Raw genomic sequence first — 16240 nt, 5'->3', positions numbered from 1 at the left:
AGGGGAAAGAAGCTTTTCACAACTGTGGTATCCCATAATGATAAAATTAGCCAAAACCAAAAAGTACATATTTTTAACTTTCTACCACATATAAGATAATGTTTAAGACATAGTCCAGGTACTTTTAAGAAGTTTTAGTTTGGGAAGATAAAGCTTATTGTCAAGTGGAAAGTTAAATGATGAATTGAAGAGCTATAAATACAGTAATATAAAATGATACCTTAGTTGCTATTTGAGCAGCAGATAACAAACACCCTGAATTAAGAATAAGTGGCAGTCACCATGCTTTGGAAGTATTAGAAAGAAGAGCATTATGGATGCTCTTCTAATGCATTCATGACATGAATGCGACAATGGCAGCAACAATCATGGTGATAAGAATAGTAGCAAACAGTAGCAAACACTTAAATGGCTACTGTTTCTGGCATTTATATATATATAAAATATATATGTATAAAATATATAAAAATATATATGTATAAAATACGTATACACACTAGTGATACCTTGATTTCTTTATTTTTTATTCTTTAAAAAAAATTGATATATTAATATGAAAATTATGTATATAGTGTGCAACATGATGTTAACACCTTGATTTTTGAAAGATAGTTTTGATTTGTGTAGTATTCTAAATTGACCGTTGTTTGTTTTGTTTTTGGCTTAAATAACGGAAATTTATTATCTCAAAGTTCTGGAGTCTGGAAGTCCCAGATCAAGGTGTTGGCAGGTTTGGTTTCTTCTGAGGTTTTTCTCCTTGGCATGCAGATGGTCGCCTTCTCACCGTGTCCTCATGTGGCCTTTCCCCTTGCTTGTGTACCCCTGGTGTCATAATCTCCTCTTCTTAGAAGGACACCAGTCAGATTGGATCAAGACCCACTCTGATGACCTCATTTTAATTTAGTCATCTCTTTAAAGACCCTATTTTTAAATACCAATGACATTTTGAGGTACTGGGAGTTAGGACTTCAACTCGTGAATTTTGAGATGGAGGGGGAAACATAATTCAGTCAGTAACTATCCATCTATTTATCTATTTTTAAACCTATCATTTTTAACCTGGAGTGCTGTAAGATTGAAGATGCTTCAAAGAATGAATATGTATATGAAAACTTGTGATCGAGTTTTTGTTGTGATCCTTCCTCCTTTGATCAGTGTAAACTGGTCGCTTTCCTGTCTGTAATACAGCTTTCAATTCCTACCTTTCAGGATTATTGTGGGATAGATTGACTGCTTTTGTTTTTGTTTTATTTAGTACTTTTAAAACATTGCTCCACTGTCTTTAAAAAAAATCAGTCCAGAGGTTTATTTATTTGGCATTCTCTGACCCAGTGATCCACCTGCCTCGGCCTCCCAAAGTGCTGGACGTGGTGGCCACGCCTATAATCCCAGTACTTGGGAGGCTGAGGCGGATGGATCACTGGGGAAGGAGTTCGAGAGCAACCTGGCTAACATGGCGAAACCCTGTCTCTACTAAAAATACAAAAATTAGCCTGGTGCGGTAGTGTGCACCTGTAGTTCCAGCTACTCGGGAGGCTGAGGCAGGAAAACCGCTTGAACGTTGGTGGCGGAGGTTGCAGTGAGCTGAGATCGTGCTCCTGCCCTTCAGCCTGGATGACAGAGTGAGACTCTGTTTCAAAACAAGAAAATAATTTGATCCTTTTGTGCCTTGCTTTGTTATGCCGGTAAAGAGCAGCAGTTAATCTAGAGCTAGTTTTTCCATGCTACTGAGGGAAAAGCCTTTTGAGTACAGTACCTCAAGTCCCGTGAATTATAGGGTTTTCCATTCTGGCTAGCATGGCAGGAATTATTCTTGATCAGCTCTTGGGAAATGTCTCATGTAGATCACTGGTAAGTTCTCTACTGAAGACTCTAGGGGGAGCACCTGTGTTCTTTCTCTGTACACCTCCCTCCTCTCTGGTACTCTGCTCTGTTAACTGCCTTGGCTTCCTTGGCTTCTAGCCCTGCTTCTGCAATCCAGGGTGACCACTTGGCTCAACTTAGGTTCCCTCTCTGGGCATGGGCACCTGGTCACCTGGAAGTGGCCATGATAGGGCTTACTTTGTTTTTCTCCTCTCAGGGAGGGACCACCGTCTTTCACTGCCTGATATCCACTGTCTTGAAAGTTATCATTTCACTTATTTTTTCTGATTGGTAAGTTGTTTCAGGTGGCTGGAAGGGGTAGATTCTAGATATTTTAACTTAACTCCCTAAACATTAAATGTAAACCCATTATCAGACTAGAGTAAGACCTATATTAAATAATTTTATCGCTTTGTAATTTATGTAAGGTATTTATCACAGTGGTGACACGGCAAAAAAAATGTTTGCTGTTGTTATCCTTATTATCTCATCAGAGGACTCAATGTTGGTGTCTTCCTTACATTTAAGTGTTAAATTATTTAAGATGAGATCCAATCCAGCTGATTACAGCTGCACCACGAGACAGTGCTATTGAAGGAACCTGGTAGTGGGTAAAGAATATTGAAAAAGTTGATATAAACATTATGGCAGTGGCCCAAATAGCTATTATTTTCTTCTTTGTACTAGGAAAACCCCTGGAATTTATTTTGGTTTGGGCTGAATGAAGACTACTTAAAAAAAATTTTTTTAAAGCAGTTTTGTTGCTGTGTGTGATTAGCCACATGAGTAAGTTGAAGCTATGGAATGTGAACACCAGAGGTTTGTGAGTAGCATCCAGGAGGAGTCCTCATAGGGAGTGAATGTATCCTTTTCTTGCCATTGCCTTTTAACAGCTGGTGTTGGTGCCTGCTATCCCATGTCATTAGGTGGAAGCAGTGGATTCAGGTTGACAGTAACAAAGCTGAGGAGCTTAGGTCCCTGATCATCATTGGAGCCACTGGATCCACCCTGAATAGTTTTAAGGTGTTTTCTGGTTAGGTTTTTCTGTCACTTGCAGCTGAATCAATCCAAACTGATAATATAATTTATTATGATAATATGGTATAAAATATCTGTGATATTTAAAAATTACCATTATTTCTTTAATATTGCCAAGGAAATAAGATGTTTAGAAATGTGTAGATCAGATGGGACTTATCTAAAAATAATAAGAGCTATTTATGACAAACCTACAGCCAATATCATACTGAATGGGCAAAAACTGGAAGCATTCCCTTTGAAAACTGGCACAAGACAGGGATGCTCTCTCTCGCCACTCCTATTCAACATAGTGTTGGAAGTTCTGGCCAGGGCAATCAGGCAGGAGAAAGAAATAAAGGGTATTCAATTAGGAAAAGAAGAAGTCAAATTGTCCCTGTTTGCAGATGACATGATTGTATATCTAGAAAACCCCATCGTCTCAGCTCCAAATCTCCTTAAGCTGATAAGCAACTTCAGCAAAGTCTCAGGTTACAAAATCAATGTGCAAAAATCACAAGCATTCTTATACACCATTAACAGACAAACAGAGAGCCGAATCATGAGTGAACTCCCATTGACAATTGCTTCGAAGAGAATAAAATACCTAGGAATCCAACTTACAAGGGATGTGAAGGACCTCTTCAAGGAGAACTACAAACCACTGCTCAACGAAATAAAAGAGGATACAAGCAAATGGAAGAACATTCCATGCTCATGGATAGGAAGAATCAATATTGTGAAAATGGCCGTACTGCCCAGGGTAATTTATACATTCAATGCCATCCCCATCAAGCTACCACTGACTTTCTTCACATAATTGGAAAAAACTACTTTAAAGTTCTTATGAAACCAAAAAAGAGCCTGCATTGCCAAGTCAATCCTAAGCCAAAAGAACAAAGCTGGAAGCATCACGCTACCTGTCTTCAAACTATACTACAAGGCTACAGTAACCAAAAGAGCATGATACTGGCACCAAAACAGAGATATAGACCAATGGAACAGAACAAAGCCCTCAGAAATAATACCACACATCTACAACTATCTGATCTTTGACAAACCTGACAAAAACAAGAAATGGGGAAAGGATTCCCTATTCAACAAATGGTGCTGGGAAAACTGGCTAGACATATGTAGAAAGCTGAAACTGGATCCCTTCCTTACACCTTATTCAAAAATTAATTCAAGATGGATTAAAGACTTAAATGTTAGTCATTTAAAACCATAAAAACCCTAGAAGAAAACCTAGGCAATACCATTCAGGACATAGGCATGGGCAAGGACTTAATGACTAAAACACCAAAAGCAATGGCAACAAAAGCCAAAATTGATAAATGGGATCTAATTAAACTAAAGAGCTTCTGCACAGCAAAAGAAACTACCATCAGAGTGAACAGGCAACCTATAGAATGGGAGAAAATTTTTGCAATCTACTCATCTGAGGGCTAATGTCCAGAATCTACAAAGAACTCAAACAAATTTACAAGAAAAGAAAAACAACCCCATCAACAAGTGGGCAAAGGATAGGAACAGACACTTCTCAAAAGAAGACATTTATGCAGCCAACAGACACATAAAAAAATGCTCATCATCACTGGCCATCAGAGAAATGCAAATCAAAACCACAATGAGATACCATCTCACACCAGTTAGAATGCTGATCATTAAAAAGTCAGGAAACAACAGGTGCTGGAGAGGATGTGGAGAAATAGGAACACTTTTATACTGCTGGTGGGACTGTAAACTAGTTCAACCATTGTGGAAGACAGTGTGGTGATTCCTCAGGGATCTAGAACTAGAAATACCATTTGACCCAGCCGTCCCATTACTGGGTATATACCCAAAGGATTATAAATGATGCTGCTGTAAAGACACATGCACACGTATGTTTATTGTGGCACTATTTACAATAGCAAAGACTTGGAACCAACCCAAATGTCCAAAAATGATAGACTGGATTAAGAAAATGTGGTGTACTTTTATGGAGTACTATGCAGCCATAAAAAATGATGAGTTCATGTCCTTTGCAGGGACATGGATGAAGCTGGAAACCATCATTCTCAGCAAACTATCGCAAGGACAATAAACCAAACACTGCATGTTCTCACTCATAGGTGGGAATTGAACAATGAGAACACTTGGACACAGGAAGGGGAACATCACACACCAGGGCCTGTTGTGGGGTTGGGGGAGCTGGGAGGGATAGCATTAGGAGATATACATAATGTAAATGACGAGTTAGTGGGTGCAGCACACCAACATGGCACATGTATACATATGTAACAAGCCTGCACGTTGTGCACATGCACCCTAGAACTTAAAAGTATAATAAAAAAAATATATATATATCAATGTGTAGATCAGGGCAGCTTTAAAAAATAGCTTTTTGAAGTTAATAGCTGTTTATGTATATGCCTGGTGTTTTACAGACATTTTATGTCCTTTATTTCCTTTTGATAACAATGCTGCAAAGTTATGTTATTATCTCTGTTTTATTGATGCTATGAAGTTTAGAGAAGTTACGTAACAGTTGCATTGGTAGAGTTAATGTTCAATTTCAAGTCCGTCTGATTCCAAATCACATACTTTTTTCACTAACCCATGCTTTTCTAACTCCTTTGCTTTAAATTTTTATCTCTGAGTATCTTCTGATTGGTAAATTAATCTATTTAGGAGATGCCCTGTAAAAGTGACTAAATTTATTATTTCAGGCCACTTATTTCTTTTGTTTCTTATCGTGTTGACATAAGTTACATGTCTTTTAGTTTACTTGCATCATTTCTGTGGCCTCATTCCCAGGAAAAGTTAAACTTTCCTGAATCTGTAAAGTTGAACACCACCATAAACTCTGGACTCATGATAATTTAACCTTATGTTATATACCATAGATGAGAGTTTAGTGTGAAGAAGGTCTCAAACTATTAAGCTTCTTAACTGTGCTGATATCCTCCATCAATTAAAGGTTTAGTTTATGTATGGTTAGCTTTAAGCGACCACACTTAGGATCTGAGGAGAACCATTTGACCCTTCTAGCCTATTCTAAGTCTCTTAATTCACTGAGAAATTTTGATGCATTTTTAGTTTTCATTCACTTACTATTTTGTTTTAGCCCTCTCTTTTTGTTCTGGAATGACATATTAGCAGTCAGAGGACAGACATACCATATCCTAGGAACCTAAGCGTGTCAAGAATTACTTAAAATACATGGTCGCATAAAATGTTTACGTCTTAAAGAAATTTACTTCTTGTAATCTGTTATGGCAAAATATTTTTAAAGCCTGGGTGTTCCAGACCTGTTCTACCTGTTACCTCTTAACTGAGATGAAGACTGCATAACTGAAAGAGAAATTCACTGGTAGAAGAGACACATGCCAGAACTACTGAGAATTAAGTCTTTGTTTATGTAACCTTTTAGTTTGTTGAGTCTTTCCTTTTTTGGAGTACATGAAATTAAATACTATGGAATAATTTGCCATTCTCAGCTGTTAATATATTCCCTATGCTGTAGAATTGGTTAATGCTACCTTTATTGTTATATAAACCTGACATGGTTTTTCACTTTAGTAATTGACAAAGTATGGATGTAAATTTAACAAGGAAAAACATTTAAAATTAGTAATGTTACATATACAAGTGTTGTATAAATTCTGAATTTTCTTGGTCTCTAAGACCTATCCATCACCTCCTCTTCCACCCACCTCTGATACTGGATATTCGTAGTATTTATTTATATCTATTTATTTATTTTGCCTCTTTTGCCTTTACAATAGTTACCCATTTTCCAGCTTCTCAAGTTGGAGTGCTACCAGTTGAGGGTAGTTGTATTTAGTAGTTCTTTTAAAGAGAGCTTTCTTAGGGTGTATCCAAATACTTCTCTTTCCAGTATAATAGCCATTAGCTACATATGGCTAAGTTAATTAAACTAATCAAAACAACATAAATTCAGTTCCTCAGTTGTGCTAGCCTTATTTCAAGTGCTTAGTAGCTACATGTGACTAGTGGCTACCATCTCAGACAGCACAGCTTTATAGAACGTTTGCAGTGTTCTGTTGAGTATACTTATAATCAGAATGTGGACTGAAGAAGGCCCCTGGTACAACTCTATTTTAGATATATATCATTTAATAATGTACTTATGGCTTTAATTTCTGGCTGAGGTTGTTCAAAAAAGTGAAGTGTTCAATCCCTGTGAAGCTTGTCTTGCTTACCAGTCTACATTCTGATGAGTTTTCTCACTATGTTTTGAAGTCTTTTACAGGGCTGCCTATTTAACAGAGAAATAGGACTTTGCTTGTTGTTAAATGATTTGCCAGAAAAAAATTATGGATATGTTTTTAGAAGTTTATTATATTCCTGATTATAAGAGTAATAGATGTATTATAGAAAACTGGAAAATGTAAAGAGTAAACAGTAAAAACTTACATTATGCCGACTTAGATAATTTACTGTTTTTTTTTTACTAGTTTTATTCATAATTTAATTAAAAAAATTTTAAACTGTTGGGAATTTATCTCATATTCAGTTTATTTCCATTTTGTTCCCCTAACATTGTAGCATAAGAGTTTCTATATGATACTGTAAAACAACAACAGCAAAAAAACACTCTGAAGCATACACTGCAGTATTGAATTCAGTGGTTATAATTGCTTAACCATTCCCCTGTTGTTGGACATTGTGTTCTGTGTAATGGTGCTCTTTGTTTTGTAACGTAGATTACAAGGGTACATCTCTAACTTCAGAATAATTGTTTTACTTTTTTTGGTAATTATTTGTTAAGTTTATGTCTTATACTAGAGTATAAGCCACTGGAGTGCAAGGACCATGCCTTGATTACTTGTCTTAGGTCTTTTTTGCATTGAGAAAGGATATAAAGTTACTTTAGTGATATTTTTATCCTAAGTTTATATCATTGTGTCTGATATATAGATACTTGTTTGACAAATTGAACTTAGATAATTGGATTTTTCATTTTCATAGGTTTTGCTTATGGATAAGAATATGCATGACATTTTAATAAAGTAATTCAGTTTTTTGGACACGTTCCTTTAGGGATTATAGTCTCATTTGTAATATACATTTTTCCTGTTTTGCAGCTCTTTTCACAGGAGAAATTTTTTGGATATGCCATTTAAAGAGATGAATAATTTTTCAAGGACATCTATATTTAAGCATCATATTTGCCTGGCTTTATCACATACCACAATATGGTTTAGCTATTTGAAGAACATCTTTAGTGGCAAATGCAAAACAGTGAATCATGGGTGCTGAGATACTGGCCACATTTAGTTATGATATAGCTTTGTAGCTTGTATAAGTTGATTTCAACAGTGTTCTAAAAGGAACTATGAAAAGCAAATTTGAGGATATGTATAGTTTGGTTTTTTTTTCCTAAACTTACTGGGTTTTGCGTGTAAAATGTGGCAGATACGAAACCTTATTCATGTAAATATGGTATATGTTGGAAATTGTAATATGTTGGTACCAATAAATGTACTGGTAAATGAAGTTCTGAACTATTCTTAAACACTATTTTAAATACCTTTAACAGTACTAAAGGTATTTTTAGTGAATAATAGTAACTAAACAGCATGTGCAATGCAGACAATTTCTTTAAAGAACATACAAAGGACGTATGTCAGTCAAAATTAGTATAAAGAGAGCAGCAAATTGGAAAACATTCATAGTAATGTTTTTAGTTGCTACATTAGACTATGAGGAGAACATTACTATTACTGTGAAATACAAATTGTTGACTGCAAATAGTTTTTCTGGTATCATTATAAATGCTTTATTCACTTATCATAGTTCTATAGTAATACATTTAAATCTACTTTATTTTTAATAGTTTTTAATATTCCATTGCTTGGATAAATTATTTATCCATTACCCCTACCAAAGGATTTTTGAGTCACTTTCTTTACATCTGAGTATCAAAGAATGTTGTTATAAATATATATTTATGCAGATTCTAGGAAAAATGCTATAATTTTTTCCTGTACGTCTGACGTTTCTTCAGTTAGTGTTATATGTTTTTATAATAAGGACAAAGTAAAAATTTATATTTGTAAAAAACGCTTTAAAAAGTTGTTTAAATATTTGAGAGGAAAAATTAGGTTGTTTTCTTTCTTTATAACATGCACCAAAATAAACTCCAGATACTTAAAGAGGATAAAGGTAAAGTGAGAAACCATAAACAAAGTGAAACTATACAAATTCCCATCTTATCTAAACATAATAGATATGAAAACAATCATATTATAATGTAGTTTTTATTTACTGAAAGTGAACAAAACTAAAAGAGAAGTTAGAGAGAAAAAACTGAGGAAAACCATATGCCCCAAAAGGCAGACACGGCACTAATATTTTTAACATAAAGAGGTTATACAAATTCACCATAAAACCGCAAATATCAATAGAAACATGGTACCAGGATTTAGACAATTCACCAAATGACAAAGAAATGCAAACGACAAAAATAATGCTCAGGATTTAAAAATATAAAAATTAAAACATCAATAAGAGAATTTTATTCTTATAAAACCCAAAAATATTTTAAATATGGTAGCATCTGTTGTAGAAAAGCGTAAATTTGTCACATTTATTCACTGCTGGTCAGAGTCTTTCTTGTTAGTTTTAATTTGTCTTTAGTTAATAGTTAATAGACTAGAACAGTTGTAGGTTTACAGAAAATTGAGCAGATGGTACAGAGATCCCATGTCACAGCTACCCCATCCCTTCCGTTTCTGTTATTAACATCCTACGTTAGTGTGGTACACTTGTTACACACAGTTAATGAACCAATGTTGATACATTATTATTAACTGAAGTACATAGTTTTCTTTAGGGTTCATTCTGTGCTGTACATTTGTTTGGGTTTTGACAGATATGTAATATCAAGTATCCAGTTACGGTATCATACAAAAGAGTTTTACTGTCCTAAAACTCCCCCGTGCTCCACTTCATCATCCTCCTTTATTTTTCCTCTTGTTGCCTCCAACCACTGAGCTTTTTGCTATCTCTAGTTTTGCCTTTTCCAGAATGTCATATAAATGGAATTGTCCAGTGCGTATGCTTTTCAGAATGGTTTCTTTCACATAGAAATATGCATTTAAGTTTCGTTCATGTCTTTTTTGTGGTTGTATGATTCATTTCTTTTTATTGCTGAATAATATTCCATATACCACAGTTTATCATTTACCTATTGAAGCACATATTGGTTCCCTCCAGTTTTTGGCAATTATAAAGCTGCTAAAAACATTTGGATGCAGGTTTTAGGGACAAAACCCCAACATAAGTTGAGGAACATCTGTTCTCAGCAATAACAAATGCATTATTAATGCATGGAAAAAAGATGAATCTCAGAATTATACTGAATGAACCAGTCCAATAAAGAGCACATACTATTTGATTTCATTTACATATAATTATATAAACTTCAAACTAACTTATAGTGATGGGAAAACAAACCATTTGTTGCCTAGAAAAAGTGGGGGCTTTTGAAGAGGAGCAGGAGAGAGGGATTTTTAAGGAGTACAGGAAACTTTGTGGGTTGATGGATATGTTCATTATAGTGACTGTGGTGATGATTTTATGGATGTATACATATTGACAAAACTTATCAAATTGTACACTTTAAATGTGTGCTATTTATTGTATGTCAGTTTTACCTTAATAAAGCTCCTTTTTAAAACGAAGCTTAGAGTTTAAAAGAATATAAAGTATATGCTAAAAACAGAAAATTTTAAAATATGAATTTGTTAATTTATTGAGAATAACTGTAATAAAGCCATTTAATTTCACCTATGTAGTACTTAATGAAAAATGCTTTTCAATACAAAAAGTTTAGTGAGAGGAGTGGCATTGCTCTGTAATTTTGCAAATCTTTTTAGCGTCTGACTTTAGTAGGAAACGACGGCTGGATTCTCATCTGCTTCTTCATGCGATCAGTTGTGATATGTTGTATTGGTTGAAGTAAATGAAGAAAAATCATCATTGTACATATTTGTAGTTGGAAAAGGGAGGGGGATATTAATAGCCTTTCTAGATAATTCTGGATATTCTTCAAGTTCTTTATCGAAATCCCCCATCTTGATATCTCAAACATATTAATAGCAGTGATTTTGAAGTTTATGTTAAGTTTCTGGATCTCCTATAGGGGTGTGTGTGTGTGTGTGTGTGTGTGTGTGTGTGTGTGTGTGTGCTTTCTCTCGATTTTATGATATTTTTGTTTTATCATCTGGTATGGCTGCTAATGTTTGACTGCTGGGCATTGCATGTGAAAAAATTGCATAGAATTAGGTAACATTGTCTTCAGAGAGGATTTACATTTTCTTCTGGCAATTACGATTGAGGCAGACTGCCTTAATCTATTCAGTAATTGAACTGATTTGAGGCAGATTTTCAATCTTTTGAGGGTTGGTCTAGTTTTGATTTTTCCTTATTATTTCAAGGGTATAGCCCTTTAGTAGACTCAATTAAAAACCCTGGACTTTTTCTTCTTCGTAAGTCCAGAACTCTAATTTTTGTGTTCCCTACTCTGTAAGAATGCTAGAAGCTCTCTTAGGCTTCTCAACTTCAGAGCTGCAACTTTGTAGTCAACTTCAGGTTCACTTCTTTCTCCACCCACCACCCTGCCACCTGAAGGATTTTGGTTTCAAATCTTTACTGCTTTGGGGACTCTCCAGGACTTGAGTAGATTTTTAAAAATAAATTCGTTTGGCCTTTAAAGCTTTTCCTCATTGATAAGATTGGCTTGCAACAAATTAGTCTATCATTGGTAGAGATAGAAATCTCCAGATTGTCTTAAGAATTGTTTGTTTTTTTAAAAAAGTGTTTCAGTGTACTAGATAGTAGAATTTCAGGGGCTTGATATGTTATAATTACTCTCATGCTGATTTCATAGCTAGTTGAGAGTTGGAGAAGTAAGTTAGAGATCAGAATGTCATCTATATTACTGGTAAAATCTAGGATGCAGGCTGTGGCTCAAATACAGGACAAAACTGTTGTCCTAAATGAAATTTGAGTCATAGATACATTTTTCTCACAGAGGTGAAATCTTCCTTGCTTTGCTTATTACAAGAATAAGAGTAGATGAGAATAAATGTGTATCATTTATATGGATCAAGATTCTGGAAAATTAAGTAATTTAGTGTAACTTAAAATGGTAAATCACTGTTGTGGTCAGTGTCTGTTATATAACAGACATAGGTTGTATATACAACCTATGATTGTTTCTTCAATTGAGCTTATATTTTTATGAATTTTATGAATTGAGCTTATATTTTTATGAATTCTGCAGAGCGTGGATTTGTAGTAAGTAATGTTGAGCATGCCAGGATATAAAATATTATTTTGCATTCTCAGAAATTATCAAAAAATAGAATATTTTGTGATGATTATGTTTGCAATTTGGTAACCGTTATGCAATCTGGTTATTTGCTGTTCATATTCAGAATTTATCTAAGAGTCAATGAGTTGTGTACTCCAAGAATTCTCTCAGTATTGCAGTATATGTCACAATAATGTGGCAATATCTTTCATCAGTACTAAGTCATGTGATTAGGCATGTTAATTGTAGGAATCACCCATTTAAAACTGCTTGACTTTGAACCCAACTCCGCTTTAACCTTTTTTTAAAAATTGTAAAGACTTTACAGTAATGGCCAGAACTCATTTAGTATTCCCTGAGGTTGTAATCAGTGCTAACACCAGGTGACACAAATGCAGTCAAACTACTTCCCTTAAAAAAACTCACCAAACTTTAGGATCAGATTACCATAACATAGGCTAAATTAAAAACAGAAATGAAATACACAGTATTTATTACAGGGATATTTACCAGGAAAAGAAAGTATCTTTAGGTCATGTTGGTTTGACTTTTATTTTACGTAATTTTATAATTAGTTCAGTCCATTCATAGAAATCTCTCAAAGAAAAATTTGACATAGCTCTTTTTTTTTCTTTTATTTCTTTCTGGAGACAGGGCAGGCTGGAGTGATGTGGCATGATCTTGGCTCACTCCAACCTTTGCCTCCAGGGCTCAAATCGTCTTCCCACCTCAGCCTCCTGAATAGCTGGGACTACAAGCATACGCCACCATGCCTGGCTAATTTTTGTATATTTTGTAGAGACAGGGTTTCATCACATTTCCCAGACTGGTCTTAAACTCCTGAGCTCAAGTGGGCTTCCTGCCTTAGCTTCCCAAAGTGCTGGGATTACAGACATGAGCCACCAAATCCAGCTAACGTAATAACAGTAATTGATTGGTTTCATATTAGGAACATTAAACTACATTTTTATATTTCATATACTCATTTTTGTGATTTTGAAAACAATTTTTTGGTGGAGATGGGTACTGAAATAACTTTCCAGGTATAGAACCCTGATTTACAATACTGTTTCTATTGGAAATTCGAATTTTATTTACAAATTTAAATTTCATTCATTATCAGAGAACCAGTTAGGTTGTAAGATGATGGGTGGGAGTCGTGTGTAAGCTCAATTAAATCAAACCATCTTTATTTTGTGTATACTGCATACGCACACACACGTACATATACAGTCATTCCTCGAAGTCTGTGGGAGGCTGGTTCTAGGACCTCTAGAGGATACCAGAATCCATCCTTGCTCAAGTCCCTTATATAAAATGGTGTAGTGTTTTCATATAACCTGTGCCCATCCTCCCGTATACTTAAAATCATTTCTAGATTACTTATAATGCCTAATACAATGTAAATACTATGCCGATAGTTTTTTTTTTTTAATAGAAAAGTAAAAACATGTTTCAAAAGCTACAATAAACCTGTATCCAAAGGAGTCCTATATGTCAGTGATGTGCTGGACTTTGAATTCTGTGGTACAGCTTTGCGTTGGACTCCCTCCAGCCTACTGGTCTGGGTACGGCTTGCTTCCTGCCTGTTGAAGGGTGAATACGCTACACAGAGCTATGATGGTTTCTACTGAGAGGTAAAATTCACAGAAGTTCCAGGTTCATCATGTCAGGATCATTCCTTGTGCAAAGTTTGATGTAGATGAAGATAAAGTGGTTTCTTGGTCAATAATTGCAATTTCTTTCTTTTAAAGTCAGTGGGTTTCTTGTATAGTTCTATTATAATTGGCCCAGGTTTAATTTCATCCATCTCTGTGAAAGCAAAACACTTGGTGCTGGTAAACCTTTTTTTAGGCTTGTAATGTTTGAATTCAAAGAAGATAGCTGCACCTTTGGTTAATTTTTCAACATGCTTCTGGAGCTCAATGTCCACGTTAAAATGAACATATGTATCTTCTTTTCTTGAAGCCACAGGAGTATCTTGCACAGGAGTTAAGTCTATGCCATTCAGATCCTTTACGCTAACCGTAATATAGGGATCGATGCACTGCCCAGCATCTTTCAAACCAATTTTCTCAATTCTGTTGGTGAGTAATGTCATTCCTGGTTCCGTTGGCAACCTTGGTAATAAAGTACCGGGAACTCTAGCAGTAAAAGAATCAGGAGACCCTGCTCCAGCACCACCCTCTTCTTCATCTTCTTCAAATTCCAAATTCTCTTCTTCACCAGGTGCCAAAATTCTTCTTAATGGGACAGGCTGAACATCAAATGGGAATTCTTTATTATATGTAAGAATATTCTTTAGGATTGGTTCTAGCTTCTTCAGGTCCTCCAGTTTAAATTCTTCTTGAGACTGTGTGGACTGTAAAGCTGCACTTCGCAATTCTAAGCATGTTGCAGTTTTGCCTATGGTTTTCTTTTGTTCTTCTGTGAATTCAGAATTATTGTGTTGAGCTTGGGCCTCTTTTTGTAGATGTCTTGCTAGTATCTGATACTCGTCTGTCGCCTCCACCAGCTGGCCCCAAGAGTTGAAGTCGGCGCCTCTCTTAAAACTGGCGCCCCAGCGCTGCAGCAGACTCCAGGTCACCTCTGACACGGCCGGTCCCTACCCCGTCCCCTCCCGCCCCTACCCCAGCAAGGCCGGGTTCTAGGGTGCCATCCTGCCCGGGCCTGGCCCTGACATTAACAGGGCCAGGAGGAACCGCTAAGGCCACCACTGCCACCCGCCGAGGAACCGCCCAAGCCCATTTTTCGCCCATAGTTGTTGTGCTGTATTGTTTAGGGACTAATGACAAGGAAAAAAGTCTGTGTATGTTCAGTACAGATGCAGCAATCTGTTGGTTTTTTTCCTGAATATTTTCAGTTCCGATTGTTGAATCAATGGATTCAGAAACCACGGATATGGAGGGCTGACTGTATACAGTCTTTTTGGTATGTTTCATTTTCAGAAGTGTTGGTTTAAATTCAGATATATTTGTTATTTAGAAGTTTCTTTAAGATAATGTTTTCTGGCTGGGTGCGGTGGCTAGTGCCTGTAATACCAGCACTTTGGGAGGCTGAGGCGGGCGGATCACGAGGTCAAGAGATCGAGACCATCCTGGACATCATGGTGAAACCCCATCTCTACCAAAAATACAAAAACTAGCTGGGCGTGGTGGCATGCGCCTGTAGTCCCAGCTACTTGGGAGGCTGAGGCAGGAGAATTGCTTGAACCTGGGAGGCAGAGGTTGCAGTGAGCTGAGATCGCACCCCTGCACTCCAGCCTGATGACAGAGTGAGACTCTGTCTCAGAAACAAATGAACAAACAAAAAGATAATGTTTTCTGTCATTTTGGTGACAATTATGCAAGAAAGGAAGGTCAGCTTCATTACCTGGTACACAGGAGAAAAAAGTATTCATAAAATGGGATGCTACTGATTTGACTACTTCATGTGTAGAAACCATAAGATCATCTTTAGATTTTTGAATTATACTTTTTAAAGTACAAACCATTCAGCACATTTTATAATACTGTAAATTAATTGAAACCATTGTTGTTAGTGTAATTATAGCCTCGGTAGTTTTTCAAGGAAACGTGGTAATAAAATATGGAGACCTCAGTTACGTATGTCTGTTGGTATATACCACTGACTTTATTAGAATATTAGTTTGGCGTCATTCTTTTTTCCCCCAAGAAAACCTGCTTTCTGTATCTTCCCATATTTTTCAAACAGGTCTGCTGTAGTTAATTCCTGTCTGTCAGCATTTGGATTGTTTATACGGTACTTCCCACATGGTGTTGGTAGGTATTTTCTTGCTGTATTAGCTGGCTGCGGTATTACGGCTTTACTTGCTGATGGAAATAGGTTTGTTCACTAAGCTCCTTAGGGCAAGGACATTAGCTCATTCATTTATGCTGTAGACATATTTGTTGAAATGATATCCCAGAGCTATCAAGTTAACAGAGAGTTCTTTTACCTGTTTTTGTATTCCTTTGCTTTGATTGAGAAAGTGAACTTATTTTGCAATTGATTCTTAAATCCCTTGTGTTC

General features: G+C 36.0%; 2 protein-coding genes across 2 annotated transcripts in view; one reads left to right on the top strand and one right to left on the bottom strand.

Moving 5' to 3' along the window:
* ROCK2 (Rho associated coiled-coil containing protein kinase 2) overlaps positions 1-16240 on the top strand; it is a 166814-nt gene that overhangs the window by 21874 nt on the left and 128700 nt on the right. The gene's annotated exons all lie outside the window — the stretch shown is intronic.
* Positions 13687-14967, bottom strand: LOC116480141 (axin interactor, dorsalization-associated protein-like). The gene is made up of 2 exons (XM_032753289.2): positions 14890-14967; positions 13687-14813 (listed from the first exon to the last, which is right to left on the bottom strand). The coding sequence occupies exons 1-2, from the start codon at positions 14965-14967 to the stop codon at positions 13884-13886; spliced, it is 1008 nt and encodes a 335-aa protein (XP_032609180.1). The 3' UTR covers positions 13687-13883.

This window comes from Hylobates moloch, unplaced genomic scaffold, assembly GCF_009828535.3.
Source record: "Hylobates moloch isolate HMO894 unplaced genomic scaffold, HMol_V3 SCAFFOLD_13, whole genome shotgun sequence".
NCBI lineage: Eukaryota > Metazoa > Chordata > Mammalia > Primates > Hylobatidae > Hylobates > Hylobates moloch.
The sequence above is the reverse complement of the archived record's forward strand: the minus strand, read 5'-3'. Positions and strand labels throughout refer to the sequence as shown.

Coding starts and splice junctions, on each gene's coding strand:
- LOC116480141 (XM_032753289.2), bottom strand. CDS start 14,967: ATGGGCGAAAAATGGGCTTGGGCGGTTCCTCGGCGGGTGGCAGTGGTG. Junction 14,814..14,889: donor TTCCTCCTGGCCCTGTTAAT/GTCAGGGCCAGG, acceptor GGGACGGGGTAG/GGACCGGCCGTGTCAGAGGT.